Source organism: Callionymus lyra, chromosome 6, assembly GCF_982586985.1.
Source record: "Callionymus lyra chromosome 6, fCalLyr1.hap1.1, whole genome shotgun sequence".
NCBI classification, from domain to species: Eukaryota; Metazoa; Chordata; class Actinopteri; order Syngnathiformes; family Callionymidae; genus Callionymus; species Callionymus lyra.
Window position 1 is genome coordinate 21,740,451 of NC_141823.1, and position 17,803 is coordinate 21,758,253.

Below are 17,803 nucleotides of genomic sequence, written 5' to 3' on the forward strand. Positions count from 1 at the left end.
CGGCAGGACTCTGAACCCAAAAACTACAATCGCTATTTTTTTTATTTCTTTTAAATATGCAAGAATGAGTGTTGGTTTGGAAAAGTTGTTCTGTGGTCCGTGGACAAGGTTCAGACCTCCTTTGTGTCTGGTATGGCCTCCATGTTTCGCGGCACTATGTCAAGTTGTTCCCGCCTATTTAGATATGTAGCAGTTCATTACTGCTCACCCCGTCTGCACTCTCTTCTCGCCTTCCTTCAGTGCATTGAAGGAAAAACTGTGCAACCTGAATTTTACCAAAAACATGCTCAATTTTTCACCGGAAATGAGTGGAACATAATATTTCAGGCCAGTATTTCTCCTGATCATTATTTCTCCGGCACACAATAAACACAATAGTTACCGTGTCGACATTCCTCAACAACACACTGATACTCTACACTTTAATACTGGCTAATTCTTTTCAACAATCTTCTCAGCAAACTTTTTCTGAAGATAGAAGTCTCCTCCGACACCTGCAGGCACTTCCCCTCATTTCGCTAATGAAAAGTCCGGAGGGCACACAGCTGTGACCTCTGACCTCAGGCACCATAATTAGGTTATATTCCGAGCGGAGTGACAGATCGGAGCTCTGAAGAACATCACGTCCGAGGAGACGACTCACAGAGTGACTTATTGTTGTCCGGAGTTATGAGGAGTCGTATCCTGAGTGTGTTGACGCCGAACACAGACGGACGTTTGCCGAGGCCGAAGGAAACGTTTGAGACGCAGCAGCTAAATGATCCATTACATGTTTAGAGAAGCGTTAGAGAGGATTCTCAGAGCGTCCACAGCTGCGTTTGCCATCAACCCTGTTGATCTGCTGCAGAACTCTGTGGTACCAGCTCCCCACTGGGCTCTACACACACACACAGACACACACACACATACACACACACACACACACACACACACACACACACACACACACACACAGGGGAGATGAGAGAATTTACTGTCATACAAACAAACACGCTCACAATCGGGATCCTGAGAAAGTGCACTGAGGAGGCAGGTGTCAGTTTTCACAGACAGCTCTCATGGGGGCCTGAAGAGTAAATATCAGCACAAAGTTTTCCGAGAGTCTGTTGGTTCTTCTCACAGCTACTGTGGCCGACCCGGACCAGCATGAGGAGGAGAAACATACAATCAAGGAAGAAATATTTTCCTTATCTTTAAAGTGTGTCCATTCACAATGACTGGAATTAAGATTTTATTTTTTTCATTATCTCAGTATAGTGTTTTGTTGTATGTGCTGCCGACTGTCCCTCTTTTAGATTTAAATTGAATTTAATTCAATAAAGAAATGTGTTCAATAATCCCAATGAAATAGATGCAGCAACATTTTTACTTTCTGAAATGAATTGTCACTAAAGTCAGTCAAAGTATATTTTATGAAGCCGGTTACAAAGCTCCAATGCAGGAAACCAGGTGAACAAAAAGGTCATAGTTTAATGACAAAAAAAATTATATCATCTTAAAGATGAGAGGAGAGAAATACTTTCAGACTGTTGCTCCTAAGCTTTGGAACGATCTTCCTCTCTCTCTGTGTTTGATGAAAGAAACATCTTAATACATTTTTTATGTGCAGGCTTTTCCTTGATTTTCTGGAACTCCTGTGTTGTTCTCTGTGTTTTCTTGATATTTTAAGTATATATTGTATTGAGTTTTGTTTTTGATTGTTTAAGCGCTTTGTGACCCTGGTCTGGAAAAGCTCTATAAATATAAATTACTTACTTACTTACTTGAACTTTCAAACATAAACAAAGCATTAGTTTGCTGGTAAAATGTAACAGGAGTAAAAGTGTATTATAATAATTTTAAGTGAGGAATAGAGCCTGTATCACGCTTGGAATATGTTTAGAAATAAGCAAATCTTTATCTTACTTTTATCTGTAAAATGAAAAGAAAATCCAGTTGAATATAATTATAAAAATCAGCTCCTATATAAGTCAATATTTCCTGTTTCTCTCCCAAAATTGAGCCAGTGTTTCCGTATAAAGGTTGACTATAAAATGGAATAAAATGCTTTTACGTCATTTGAATTACAGATGTTATTTTGGACATGAATTCAAACAATTAACTGCGGAAAATAAATGCTTAACTTTGAGATAATAAAAACATGTCTGACGAAGAATAGATGATTAAATTAAACAATAATATATATTGATAAAAACATGTCATAAATAAATAGGTTGAGTAAACGTCAATTTCTGCATGAGCTCAGACGAAAAGAAAAAGTTGTTGGTTCAACATAAAAATGATGGATCGCTGAAGTGGCCTCGCCCTCATTCTCACACTCCCTCAGTTTTAATGTACAATCAATGAAGCTCTTCAACGTTCCCATGACCGGCCCGAGAGCGCGGGGTCAGAGATAAGGTGAGCCGCTGAAGGTGTGTTTTCGAAGACGAGGTCTTGGATCTCATTACCAGCAGACAGATGAGTCGCGGCGGGAAAACAAACAGTGTCGATGTCAGATAAACTGAATTAGCGCAGAGTTGACATGGGAAGCTGCTGGAAGTCTGGGAAAGTAGGACGAGTCGACTTTCCACCTCAGGACGGCGTGTGTGCGTTTGTGTGTGTCTGTGTGTGTGTGTGTGTGTGTGTGTGTGTGTGTGCACAGGTCAGTTGAGGTCCGAGGAAGCTAAAAACAGCCTCTGCTTCATCTCTATCGTCCATGTGTTTGAGTTGAAGGTCAAGATCTTTTTAACGTCAGAGCAAACTGAAGGCCTTAAATCATCTCCTGCCAACGTCTCCATGACCTCGAGGTGAAGTCGTCCTGCAAGAGGCTCTGACCTTCAGGGCAGCTAATGCATGAGAAAGACTCGGCGAGAATCCTCAGAGGCAGAAAGTTGTGTCGACACCACACCGTCGCCTTTACGGCGGCGCACGGCAAACAGTCGCTCGCACATGAAAGCGCTCGTCTGCGTACAGCAGAGCCGTTTGAAGACGCCGTCGTTGACGGGGAGGCGAGACGCACCGGAGGCTCGTCGACGCAGGCAAACACACACGAGTGTTTGTTGTGAGTGGCGAGCGGGAAACGTCCAGGTCCGACGGTTCACACACTCCGGGCCGCCCTCGCGTCGCTGCTCCTCCAACACAAACAGTGTCGCGGAGCGAAAAATGAAGGATTCTAGCTTTAGCTTTTTAAAGTGTTTAGAGTCGTGGCGTCGCCTGGTCCAGAGGAGAAGAAAACACACAAACACACAAACACACAAACATGCCGTGATTCTGTTTCCACTGACGAGAACAAATATCACATTAAACTGGAGTCAAAAGTCTGACTTTCTCTGAAAACATCTGTTGCTTCTGTCTTGTCGTCAACAACAACAACAACAACAACAACAACAACAACAACAACAACAACAACAACAAGGTGACTCAACTCTTGCATATTCCTTTAAATGTTGATGTATTTTGTTGTGTGTCGCTCACACACTTAGATGAGTCAGAGACATATATTACATTTCTCACGGAGCCACGTTGCATGTAATTGGTTGTTAACCAAAAAAGAAACTTGCACTTGCAAAGTTGGAAAATGAATTAATATTATTTGCAAACAAATATTAATAATAAGGAGATTGAAAGTGTGATCAAAGTATTGTGTGATTATATATAACTTTGCACTTTGTTTAAATAATCTATTTTATTTGATGAAAAATGACAACTTCTTAGACTAATATGTTGAATAAAACACAAGTATGAAATAAAATAAATGCATTAAAGTGTTAAACAGTTGTAATTAATAAAAGTGTAGAGAAAATTGAATTGAAAAGTCAAATAAAAGACTTATATTATATTTTAAGTGATTTTCAAACACTTAAATGATGAGTGTGACAAGGAAAGTAAAGTCCTAACATGTTGTTATTAGAGTTGAACAAAATAAAATGGTTTGTCAACATTTCGGCATGATTGGTGTTATAGTTGCATTCTGACTTCTTGGGACCACATACTTTGCCCAGTAAGGTCGTACAATAATTAGTATTGATCTATAAATCATTACAATTTTCCCTGTACGTTGCGGGTATTGTGACGGGAAATTAAAACTATTTTAAGTTTGCCTCTTATTTTTAAATAAAAACCAGATGATACAGAAAGAAAATTCATGGTTTGCTGGTTGGACACACTTTAAACTGATCAATAATCCAAATAATCTTGAATATATTCAGGATTAATTATGGGCCTGATGAAGGTCAAAGTCCAACAGCCTTGAAGTGTCAAATTTGTGTCAAATAACTTTCCATCAGTTTCTATCAGTTCCATTGAAAAGACACTTGAGCCACTTCTTTCCATATCTAACAGAAAACACATGAAAGGTCTAATAAGACGCATTCATGCTCTGACTTTGTACTATTTATAAGCCACGCTGGCATTGAAGTGGTATATTTTCCTAAAGTATGTTTGTCTTTTCCTTCGACCACATGAATGACCAGCATGTGAAGCCGGTTGATTGAAATATGTTGTGGGTTCTTTTTTCATGCCACAAATGAAAGCACATGCAGGAGGTCGTGACCGGTTCCTTCTTTTGTCTGCAGGCGCTCGTGTGTCTCTGTCTACTGTACTTTGAAGCTGGTGAGGAAGCACATGGAGACCACTGGGTTTCCAGGCATATATTCATGTAGGTGTGAGCGGGTCACTCCCTCCTGTTGCTTCGCCGCTTTAAACTCCTGCGCTTTGAAATGTCCAGCAGAAAACAAAAGCAGGAACAATGAAGCAGCTGGATTTCTGCGCACAAGGCTTTTGTGCGTCTGCGAGCGCTCGTCATAACTTCATCTTCGCTTTCATCGTCGACGCTGAAGTCAGACGCTCGCAGGGACGGACAAAAGAATATTTGGTTTGGATTGAAATGCCTCCACATGAAAGACACACCAGCGGGGGGGCAGTGACAGATCTGACAACGACCACATAAATATGATACCATCTTTGACATGCTTCCAAAACATTTATAGACACGATTCATAGAAAGGAACTTTTCTATTATGGGGTTAAACCTACGATAATTCATCTTGTATCACTTTGCTCTCAAAACCACCGCAAGTCATCATGGTCTTAGAGTCTGTGTTCCTTCTGACCTCAGCTCATCATTTTAATCACCTTTTCATGGCGTTTGGCTCCATTAATTTACACAAAGATAAAAGAGTTTGGGATCTTAAGGTTATTGTTTGTGAAAAATCATCAAAACACTTTCTTTTAATCAGTGTTTTTCTATTGTCTAAATTACACTGAAGGTGACAAAACAACAATTAACTGTTAACTGTGTTGCAGTCATCATGGACCACTTACTTTGACACTGACCACTGCATAAAAAGAGATGTTTTAAATGAGGCGTTCAAGGTGTTTTCTCTATTTCATGTTGACAGGAGAGTTCACTCGTGTTTATGTTGACGGTTCAACTCCTCTCATCCATCTTACACTACATAGAGCCAGTGTTCATAAAGTTATTGGTTCTTTCCTAGATTCTACTCATCATGGAAATCTGATGATCAATTTTTATTTTTTATTTTATTTATTTATTTGGAAAACTATTTTCATATATACATATAATAAGTACGTCAGACATGACTTATAACTACGTATATTAACTCACTCAAGTGATTTTAAACTTGTTTATAACTTGTTAATTAAAGTATAATACGGATATAAAATGTGTAGTTCATGTTTGCTTTGTATGGAGGCAATGCGCCATGAACGGACAGGAAAAGCGAACAAGTTTCGACGGATATGGCAGCCTTGAATTGACTCCTAAATGTTTTCTAAATTTTTATTTTGTGTACAATATCTAAGTGTTTGACTGGATTGCCAAATTTTGTTTTGTAAGTGCTGTTTCTTTTCATTTTCATTTTTTTTTGAGGGGGGTGGGGTGATGTTGTTTAGTTTTTTTCTTGTTTGTGTGTTTTGTCTTGTTCTCCGAAAAATCAAAATCAAATAATAGAAAAAAAATGTGTAGTTCATGTAACCATATATATATATATATATTTTAATCTGCGATAAAATTGTAATTAATATATACTGCTTTAAGAAAATTGTATAAAGTGTCAACATTAAGATGCTACATTTGAACACATATTTTGAAACAAAACCGGTAAAAAATATTCTTCTAAACAATTCTGTGTCAAAATATATAGAAAATAATTAGTGAGTAAAATAAAAAATATAACAAACAAACCCCAACAAAAATAATAAGCTTGAAGTTTGAATCAATTCGCTTTTTTTAAAGCAAGAATGAGATTTATTTGTGTCGTTGCATCTAAAGCAGCAGGAGCCATGAATTCCTCTACTTGACTGAAGCCACTGGTGACCCCCCTTCCTCCCTCATCCCTCCCTCCTCTCCTCCCTCCATCATCCTCCCCCTCTTTCTGGGAGAGGTTTAAAGTTTCAGAGCTCGAGCTGTGATTGGTTCCTGAAGTTCCTCCATCGAGGGAATAACTTGAGGAGTTTCTGCCTCCCAGACTCACAGTCTGACTCTCTGCAGCGACACAAGAGGTTGTCGGTTCAACTCCCGTCGCCACCGATTGGAAACCATGGACGCGCGCGCGTCATCATAGCCGTGCACGTTTGGAACTAAAGACAAACTTCTTGTCGTCGTCGATCTGCGTCATGTTTTTGAAGATGTCTCTGGAAATGTACTCGAGTTGGATTCTACTGGTGCTTCTGTTTGAAGCTGCGCTCTGCAGCTACTCTGAGGACCAGTGCAGCTGGAGAGGAAGGTGAGATGCCTTCACGAGAAGAACACTCTTGGGGTGATGCATGGCTGGGGGAGAGTGACCGGAGGTCGCAGGACAATGGGGGGGACACGGACTTGTTGAGACTTGTCATCGGGGGTCAACCTAAATGTTGCTGCAGCTCTGTAGGGGGGGTTGCGCCTGCAGGGCTTTCTGCAGGAGGTCAGGCGGGTCCAGAGAGACCCCAGGACTTGAGATGAACCCCCCGAATTACGTGTATTTGTCCAATAATTTTGCATGTGACTCATGCATCTGTTAAACCAACAGCAACAGGCTGCACTTTTATTTTTGTCTTAAATCAGTGATCATTTCAATTGAGTTTGGGACGCAAAGATGCTTTAGTTCTGAATTTAAATCAACAAAACATGCCATTTTATCCTTATATTCATAATACATATTGCAATATGTTGCATCATTTATTTGCATTTAATGGACCCCCAGGGTGGACCAGAACCCGACACTTTCCATGCACATCCAAGTAACATGTCTTGTTTCTCTCCTCCAGTGGGTTGTCGCAGCAGCAGGGCAGCGTGGAGCAGATCTCCCTGCACTGCTCCGAGGGCACCCTCGACTGGCTGTACCCCAAAGGTGCCCTGCGCCTCTCCCTGTCACCCCGCCTGCCCTCCGTGGCGATCGGCCCCGGGGGAGGCGGCGGCGGCTCGGGCCTCATCACGGCCTGCGTCAAACCCTCCGAGGAGTTCCACGGAGCCCAGCTCTACCTGGAGAGGGACGGGATCCTGGAGCTGCTGGTGGGCGACCGACTGGAGTCGTCCCCGCCGCCCCGGGTGCGCTGCTTCAGCCGGGCCCCGGGGGAGAAGGTGGCCCTGTTTCTGCAGGCCACGCCGCACCAGGACATCAGCAGGCGGACCGCTTCGTTCCGGTACGAGCTGAGGGGGGACTGGACCGCCCGGCTGTCCGTGGACTCTCAACACCTGAGCAATGTTGGTGAGTAAGTCGGTCGTTGTGAGTCTATGTTCCCCAGTTAGACCCTCTGAGCTGTCAGAGAATGAGCAAAACCCCCTAAACTTTTATGGAACTTCTGATCCGTGACACCATGAAATCCTCTGTGGGCTGGAATCTTAATGGATCCCAGGCTCTGTGGGCAGACTGGAGGAGGAAGTGGCCAAACTTTCCCTGCAGTCCGGGCCGGATCGGGAGCAGGGGAGGCGAAGGGAGGGAGGGGGGTTACGTGGGGGGGACAAAAGCACAGTGTGCAAGTCTTTCTCCAGAGTCCAGAGCCCTTTTCAATGGATGCCGCATGAGCATTCTGGGATTACTGGCGTCGCCTAGGCGACAGGGAGGCCAGTACCCAGCTGAGATGCTCCCCTCTTTTGTTGAGCTGCTACGCTGTGGGGAGACTTGTCTGTAGAGGACCCCCCCCCACACACACACACACACACACACACACTCACACACCCCTCTCTCTCCCACACACACACACGGATGAGAGCTGGGAAGGGGGTTTGCTCAGGGCTGGAGTGGAAGGCATCCCATTTATCAAGAGAGTTTCATTATGAGGAGGAATGTGAGGGGTGGTCTGGAGGCCTCCAATCAGGACTTCAGCAAATGTCAGGATAACCTCTGTTTGATCAGTGGAACATACTTAAGATCCTAAATCTAATGTATCAAACCATCATTGATTTATTAATTGATAGACGGGAAGTTGCATCGGAATTAGGTCGTCCTTGAAAAACTTTTAAATATGTCTTCTCAACTATTTTCGTTGAAGTTGACTGACCCCAGCACAGGTCGTGGTTTTACAAGAGCTGAGGTGGTGTCCCCCCCAAAAATAAAATCTTTGAAGTCCCCCCTGCCGCCCCCTCCTCCTCCTCCTCGTCCTGATCCCCGCAGGCTTTGATGAGGTGTGACCGTAGACACCCAGGAAGGCTTTAGGGGGGAAGTTTCATTTGGCCCTTAAGTGGTCCGGCCTGGAAGAATCTTGCACCTTTTTTTTAAAAGCTCCGACCGGGTTCCTCCAGCGCCGACTGTAAAAGTAGCAGCTGTCCGTCAGAGCGCCGCGGTTGGTCCCGTCTTTGTTGGGATTTAAGACGGAATCTCACATTCCTGTGTTTGAAGTCCCGGATTTCCTCCGGCCGGCATTAGCATATAGGTGTTCCCCGAGTGTCGCACAAGTTCACTAACGGATTCTTCCTCTCTGGTGGTCCCTCAGATGCCTGCAGACCCTGCAACAACACCGAGATCCTGATGGCCGTGTGCACCAGTGACTTTGGTGAGTAGTTGTTTGCTCTGACAGGAGAAGTGAAACTATTTGTTGAAGTGCGAAAAGATCAGTTATACTGTACTTTATTACAAATGTATCTTTTGAGAGGAGCCTCTGGTTCAAACTAGTATAGGATTTTAGCCATAACGTGAAACTTCAGACATCATAGCAAAAAAAAAAAAAATACAATTTTATAACTTAATATATAATCATTATAAAACCAACCTTAACTTGTAATATAACTTATAATGTAATTCTACATTTATTCGATTTTCAGGCAAGATATACTCAAATGACAGAAAGGACAAAAGAGAAAAACTGCTTAAACAAACTTTAGCAAGTATTATATTAAGATTTAATCAAGTAATAAATAGTTTAAACATTGAAAAAAGTTTGTTAGAAACATTCCTACAGCCCCCCACAGGATCAGTACTTGGTCCCCTCAAGATCTCACAGTTAGCATCTGGACTTTGGACGGGATGAGTTCTGGCCCCGTCAATGAAAGCTGTCGTGACTAAATGACAGATAAATGTAGCCTCAGTATTAGGGCAGGACTTTTACATTGATTGAGTCAAATTGGTTTAGCTTTTGTTTGCCTCCAAATCCTCTCCCCAAGAGTGCAAAGGTTAAAGGTGAAACAGCAGCCCCGTGCACCCCCCACCACAGAGTAAAAAGCCTCCTCGGGCAAAGACTAATCCTTAGACGACGTGCCTGAAGCAGCAACAGTAGTTCAGAGGACTAAAGAAGTGATGTTAGATAGTTATGGAGGACGATGAATTAACCGTGATTGTGCCCAACAGTCGTGCGAGGAAACATCAAGTCGGTGGACGAGGACGACAACCTGCGGGCGGCGGTGATAAAAGTCAGCGCCACCAGAGTGTTCCGCCAGAAATACACGCTCTTCACCAAAAACAGCCGACTCAGCAGCCGGGGCGAGATCCGGACCCTGCTGCAGTGCGGGGTCAAGCCGGGGCCCGGCAGCTTCCTCTTCACCGGCCGGGTCCACTTCGGCGAGGCCTGGCTGGGCTGCGCGCCGCGCTACAAGGACTTCCACCGCGCCTACATGGCGGCCAAAGCCACCCAGCAGATCCCCTGCGAGCTGCCCGTGGACTGAGGCTGGACTCACGGCAGCGAGTTCCGTCACAACAGAACCGAGGCTGGACCGACAGCCGGGGCGAGTCTTCCTCGACTCTGAGCCACGGGTGGAGTGGTCTCGGCGGCCCGGTGGTCCCAAAGATCCGCGGAGTGAACCCGGTCTGGACTCCACCTCAGTGCAATACAGCAGGTCCTCAACACTGGTGTGTGTGGGGGGGCGCTACAGAGTTCATCTGGAGTCGCTGGTTATAACTCAGGAAGGTTCGGACTTGCCCGAAGTGTAGCGATGTGGTGGAAAAACTGGCCGACGGAGAGGTCGCACCAGAACTTCTGTTGGACATCTGAAGAAGAGTGATGATGATGTCATCACTGAGAACCAAATGAGCAAATCTATGTAGCACAGCAGAGAGAGAGAGAGAGAAAAAGAGAGAGAGAGTCTAATATATGTCAGCACATCGGACCTCTGGTGCTGAGAGCACTTTCACTTCTGAGATTTCCCTCTGAAGAATCCTGGACCACCGTTTGCCAACTTGTCTTCACCCCCTGCTCTCTCTCTCCCCTGACAGAGTGTATAAGATGTATATAATAAAATATATATATGTTTATCTATGAACCAGCGGTTAACACCAGCTGGTCCATATCATGCACTACTTCAACGAGAAAAACTAAAATCATACCAAAAGTGATTGGAGCATGCACTGCCATTTGATGAGTGTAAATATGACTGTAAATGTGTGAATAAGATTCTTATGTGAGATTGTCTCAGTATTGATGTTTATATCCTTGTCTGTGTTTCTAAAATACAAATCTAAAGAATCAACCTGTTTGTGTCTGAAGTCTCTGGATCACTTAAAACATGGGAAACCGTTTTAATTTATTGAAAAGAAGCGTTTCGTCTTGAAACTCTCGAGCGGTTTCCCGTCTGATCTTAAAAGACGGTCCATTACCGCAGACAAAAGTCAGTGAAAGCACCCCATGAATCAGAGAGTGGAAACTCACAACAAACACGGGGGGGACGAGGGGCCCACCAAGATTTAAGGAGTGTTTGGGACCCCGAGGCTGCTTGAAGGGAAGACGCAGGCAGACGTGACGGCCTGGAATTCTCTTGTCCCGGGTCCTCCCGTTCACAGGAGCTCAGGAAGCAATAAATTAGAATTGAGGGCGAGTGCTGGAGGACGAGGCTCGGCTGAGGTGCCACACAGTCGCGCTCTTTGTCCTGATGGAGTCAATTGAGGTCCATGATCTTCAAGTCTTGTTTTTAGACTCTCGGATACCGTTTTGTGGCGACGAGGAAGTTTAAAAGTCGACAAGTTCTGGCAGGAAAATCGTTACATGGAAAAAAAAAAGCAATTATTGTTCAGAGAGTCAGAATGTGACGACCTGAGCTACCCAAGATAATCCAGTTAAGAGCTTTATTAAACCTGCTAAAAATAAAGGTATGTAAAACGTAGGAAGAATATTTCAAGAAAGACCTCAAGTACTTTTCATTTTCCTCTAATTAACCCTTGTGCGGTTTCTGGGTCAAGGTGACCCGGAGGCCTGAAAACAAATATATTTGTTTGCTTGTCTGGATCGGGGTGAACACTGCGTATGTATTTATGGAAGCCAGGGAGATCATTCACCTTGACCCAGACAAGGAATACCACAAACATATTTGTTTTTGGGCCTCCGGGTCACCCTGACCCAGAGACAACCCAAGGGTTGAGGATTGATGACTAGCATTGAGATGTGAGAAATACACCAGAAAGATTGTTTTAAAAAAAGTTCATGCCCTATGCTTGGTCAGGTTTTTTTTCCACAAAAACTTCTTAATATGGAAATGAAGGCAAACGACGTTCCCGGCCTACAGATGTAAAGCAGTTTGGTGTTCATGTGGTCACAGTGCAAGTTGAATAATTAAAGTTGTGTATAGAAACGTTCAAACAATAGCTCTAGAGTTCCTATTTTGTTACAAAAAATATGAAAAAAGTCAAATACAGTGCAGCCGAAACTGACACCATCCATGTCAAGTCGTTGACGCACACACACACACACACATTGCTACAGACACACCTCTGATGAAAAGTGAGCTGTGTGTCGGCATGAGCAGCTGCAGACTGAACCTCAGGTGAGGTGGGAACGACCTGTCGGCGTCTTGTGTGGAAGTGAAGTCTCTCACAGACAATGTTGTCACTACAGCCAGTGTCGGCGTGAACCTCTGACCTCCTCCTGATATTTACTGCCTCACTGCTCCTTCAAAATATCCCCTTGATGGGGGCCCCTACACACACACACACACACACACACACATATATAAACACACATTCTGTCTCACACACTCTGCACTTTCCCCTGGAGTCCATCTGAGGTTATTGTTGCAAAGACAGATAAGCCAAAACAAAGAGCACTCAAAAAGTTCACCCCCAACTAATATATCATGTGACACTTTTACAAAGATCAACTTCCTACATTGTTTTCACTTGTTTGTGACCCCGACACGAACCCCTCGACCAAAATACTGTTGTCTCTTCAGCCGTGTTGCTGTGTAGTCATCAACATCAGTCTAGTTTCATATCTTTTTATGGTGTTTTATCAGACGTTTACACACCGGAACCCTCCTCCACTCTTGTGTTATGTCTGTGGTGCCGCTGGAGTCGAGTAGACACAGCAAGGGGCGAAGACGTCAGGAAGAGGAAGAATCTTAAATACATGTCGGGTGTTGACTTCCAGCAGCCGCAGGGGGAATAGATAAGTGCCAAGAGAGACGAGTGGTCACTTCCACCCTGAGTCTGTTTCAACTCTCACCACTCATCGTAGACTCATCAACCGACCCTGGTCACCTATGGTGTTGCCACTTTCTGGACTTGAACCAAAGACCTCTTGGAGTGCTAACTAGTTTTGTTCATTTCCTGTATTCAGTTTTTTACGAAACATCAGCCATTTTCTGAACTTTGTCCTCAAACATATAATTTTCAAAGAGGTTGATCTGACTGGTCTAGAGTCTTAAGGCACATGCTTGCCTCACAATTCAGCTCCAATACGCCTGAGCTTTGATAGAAATGATTTTTCTAAATAATTTTTCTTATTCTGTTTCAAATTTATCACATCCATGAAGGATTTGCAGCCAGAGTCGACTCAGCGACTTTTCTTATTTTAATGAAAGCTGCTGTTTAGTATGGAAGTAGATCCGTGCCATAGGGTTTAATTTAATGTGGAAACTTTAAAACATTTGCAATAAAATATTGCATTTTTTTTATGAGGAATGTTATATAATATTGTGTTTATTGAATATCATTTTTATTTAATTCTTTTACATTTTAAATAAATCCAAGAAAAAAATAAAACATATACAAATATTACCTTTTAATAAGTTATTTATTGAATTAAATTATTAACAAACTAAAACAAATTGAAACTGTCAATGTGTTAATTTTTCAATGCAATTATTAATTGTTAGATTATTAATTATTAAAAACAAATGCAACCTTTGAATACAAAAACAATTGTATTCAATTATTCAAAAGAATTATCCAATGCCAAATAAAACCCATCAGATTTTAAATTTACCAAATTGAACTATTCGATATTCTGATGGCACTTAAACACTTCTATTCTTTGGAAACCCACGCCTTATATAACATAATTGTTTCTGAAAGGTTCTGGAGAGACGGCCAGTTGGGAAAATGTTGAAAAAATACAATTAAAGGAAAGAAAAAAGTAAAAAAAAATCTATGCTGTTCATCCGAGGGCTTTTCTTCCACCACAGACATTTGATACTTGAAGGAACAGCTGAATCAAAGCGACCCACCTTTAAACTAAGTCATCCTGTGACTCAGTGATTATCATCAGAACCCTTCAACCTCCCACACCAGCTGAAGGTGAAGTCCGTGCCATCACAGCTGACGGTTTCTTGTTCCCACAACGCCCTCGGACAGCTGGAAGAGATCACTCGGAGATGGAAATTCTGCAAAACTGACTCAACCTGCATGTCTGCCAGTTCCCACTGTGAGACCAGGAAAATATCATAAATGTTTCGACTGAGGAGTCTCAGTGCCAGAGAGATAGAGCAGCAGTTCCATGAACGTATCGCTCAGAAATGTGCTGACGACATCACTAACAACATCACAGATCATCAAGTTCTGTAAAGGCAGCTGAGTCAAGAGGAACCTTTGAGGATACAAATTAGAAAACGAACGGAAGCACTGGGAAAACCAAACCTTCAAATACACTAACCTATGGAGCTTCTTGCTGTGAGACTAAACTAACCACCAAACACCTTCATTATTCATGATCCTGAGCAGACAAATATAGTATTATTCAACAAAACTGTTTGAAGTTATTGAGGAAATTATTTTTAAACCAGAATCAAGAGTTAATTCTGACAAAACCTAATCATACCATCTTCTTAGTTTTATAGGTAACAGTTAAATACAACCATGTTGTCATATGCTGACTCATCTTCATTTGATTTACTGCGATGAAGTTGAAAATAATATGCATACCTAATAGATAACCAACAAACATATAACTATTAAGAGATATAGAATGTAGAATGTTATAGTATATTGTACTTAGAGGTGGCAATAATGCACCAACAGTCAAATGCCAACTGTTGTCACAAGAAAAAGAAGAAACTTAAAGTTTGACTTTGTTTTCTACACATGAATTCTGCACATAATGATGGAAAACCCACAGAGGAATGCATATGATGCAGCTTTTAAGTGAATCTCTGGTGAGACATCGGAGACGGCAGCGTAAAGAACTGATACAAAGCAAAAAGACTTTCAAATGAGATAAAATAACAGTTCTTGACAAATTGACTAACCAGAATTATTATTATCTACCAAAGTTGTGGCTACAAGCAAACGATGAAAAAGATAGTCACACATCGTTTTTGATGTCTTAAGTTTCCAATTGAGTTTCCTGCTGCCTTCAGACAAAAACTGCACTAAACAAACCAATAGATCTGGGTGGATGACAGAGTACTAACAAATTGTAAATTAGTATAATTTAAACCTCGTAGCACTTTTGATTTCCTAAAAAGTAATGGAATGTTTTGACAAATTTCCCCTCGTGTGACGACTAAAAGACATATTAATCTTAATTATTATGTCCATGAAATGAAGAAAATGAAGACAAAGTGTCTCAAGATTTGATTGTATCTGTAAAACCAACACAAATGATTCTATTCTTTTCATAGGAAATGCTTGAAATTTCACTAACTTTACTATAATTGATTTGATTATTTCCTGTGCTGGGATGAGATATATTTAAACATCTTACGACACACACTACATGTGACGAACATGGTGGTCAGCATTAAAGTGAAGTGGGCAGTTCGGGGGGGTCGAGAGGTGACGCCGAATGGAAGACGTGTAAGAGCATGTTTATGTGACCATGTTATCCCTGTGAAGAGCCGACAGGAGGAGGACCAGGAGCCGCTTTTGTTCCTCAAGAGCATGCAGATGGCTGTAATCCTGTCCAAAATGTGCACTGAAAATCAATCAAGGCAGGGTTGGACGGACCGACTGAGGAGGTGGGCAACACTCGGCTCTGGGAGGGGGTCCGGCAAAGAAAAACACAGGCTGGGACAAGCAAGTGCACTTTGGTGTCTTCCCGCCAAAATAAGAGAATTGAAAGAGAATGGTGGTCTGACACTAGAGAATCCCTGCGACCCCTGAACTGAACACAGCGTCACATTCTTTGAGAAAAAGAAAAACAATATTTTTAAACCAAAGCAATAAATAATATTATCTTGTTTAGTTTGAACAGATTCTTCTTAAACACTCTGGAACGCATGAGATAATACATAAAGGCATGTATTACTCAGGGTTCAATCTCCTAATATGGTTTAATAATTTGTGGGTTTATTATTTTATTGGAGATTTAACCCAAGGATGACTACAGCTAGCCCCGCTATTAGCTAGCTAAGCTAGCAATTCTTTTTTAACTTTTCAATTAAAAAATGGTTGTTAATTATGTTTTATAGCAATATTGTTTAATGATCTATTGAATGTGACAGTGTGAAAAGTTATATTTCAACAGGTTCTATTTAGCGATCAGCTGTCTGCTTGAGACCTTGGCTCTTGCAATGGCTTGAGTGATATCTTCAGAAACAGCTTCTTTGTAATGGTCAAGTGTTACAGTTTGGTATGTAAAACTGTAGCACAAGCTACATCATAAATAAAAATGTAAAAAAAATGTTATACTCCTATTTAAAAATGAGTACTTTTGTTAAGGTTGCAAAAGGTCCTGCAGAAAAACCTCAGATGACCTCAAGACCAGGGCTCCTGCCTCTGCGTTGGTCTCAACCATAACTCAAGCAGTTCCTCAGACGCCACCAACAGACAAATTCGACAAAAACAAGCCAACAAATCATTATGACCACACGATACGATTCATATGAGGATTTCCCTCCAAAGTCCTCTAAGCTGGACCCAACATCTGTCTAAGTTTCACAACTCAAGACTCAAGACTTGTGTTGGTGGACGTCGTGTCCCGGGCTGGTCCGGCGCTTGCACCTGTTTTTGTTGAGCCTGCAGACTAACCGCAGGGATTATGATGTTTGGGTAATAGCACTCGGATTTTCATCAAGAGAGAAAAAAGTCTGCAGATCAGCTGGTTTCTTTTCTGTTTTACCCACTTCTCTAGCGTCTAATCCTGCGACAGAGAAGAGTGACAGGCCTCCGACTCTACCAGTCCGGCTTGTTTTTTAACTCAGAGGTTGTGTTGGGTTACCTCTCTAGGAACTCATTGGATGGCTCTCATTGTCTACCTTGTTTATTAAGGGAAAAAGAAGGCAGGAACGAAACTGCCACTCACGGTTGTTTTGTTATTCTACTAGTATCTTCTTGCCTCAGGGCGAGATCTTTCGACGGATACACCCCGGCGCACAGTTCAGCGGAGCCTGTGTGAAGGTGCTGACATTTAATCCCACCTTCATAACTACCTCTTGTCATGAAAGAACCATTACCTCACCGCAGGAACAGTGTGTTGGATTTAATGACGGCAATAAAAACTAAATCAGGGCCGGCACTGACGAGGAAGAACAAAAGCAGGGTAATTCAAACAAGTGATGAGCAGTTTATATAAATATATAGTCGTACAATTTTGGGTGATAACCAACATACCAATATATTGGTAAATCTCTGTGAGAGAAGCTGGTTTCGGTGATTTAGATTAGACTTCTAATCAGGTGTTCCGGGAATCTCCAACTGAGATGAGGAGATTAGACTTTGAGGCCAGTTGTCCTGGGAACGCCTCAGTATGTCTCCAGATGAGCTAGAGGAGGTCTGGGGACCCCCTGACATTTCTGCCCCAAATAAGTTGTAGACCACATAGAGATGAAAGATTAAAATGGTAGTATTTTTTTTATAACTCATTACACTTTTGAGTTTAGCGTTCAAATAAGCGAAAAACGTCCGCATTTCAACCAACATTGTGTTTTTAACTTTGTCCTTAATGTACTTATCTACAGCATTTGATGCTTTTTTTAGCATTTGAAATATTGTTGATATCAACATTTAGTCGTCTCTTCCTGGTCCCACTGTCCTGAAATTGTCACTGAATGAGTTATGCTCATAGACAGATAGATGCTAACATTCACAAAAGCATTTTGATAGAGTTTTAGTTATTTATAGTCATTTCCTTAGCATAGACAAGTTAATGACAATCCACGTTAGACTGATGCTTTCTTAGCAGGAAGTCCTCTATGTTTTCCAACCAGATAGATGCAAGATAACTTTAGCTAGCTATGATAATAGTTTAG

At 42.2% G+C, this 17,803-nt stretch overlaps 1 protein-coding gene across 1 annotated transcript; it reads left to right on the forward strand.

The window, feature by feature from the left end:
- The first annotated feature begins 6,486 nt into the window (after window positions 1-6,486).
- On the forward strand, window positions 6,487-10,876 carry metrn (meteorin, glial cell differentiation regulator). Its single transcript, XM_087794221.1, has 4 exons — window positions 6,487-6,725; window positions 7,246-7,685; window positions 8,911-8,970; window positions 9,762-10,876. The coding sequence occupies exons 1-4, from the start codon at window positions 6,616-6,618 to the stop codon at window positions 10,073-10,075; spliced, it is 924 nt and encodes a 307-aa protein (XP_087650347.1). The 5' UTR covers window positions 6,487-6,615; the 3' UTR covers window positions 10,076-10,876.
- The last annotated feature ends 6,927 nt before the right edge of the window (window positions 10,877-17,803 follow it).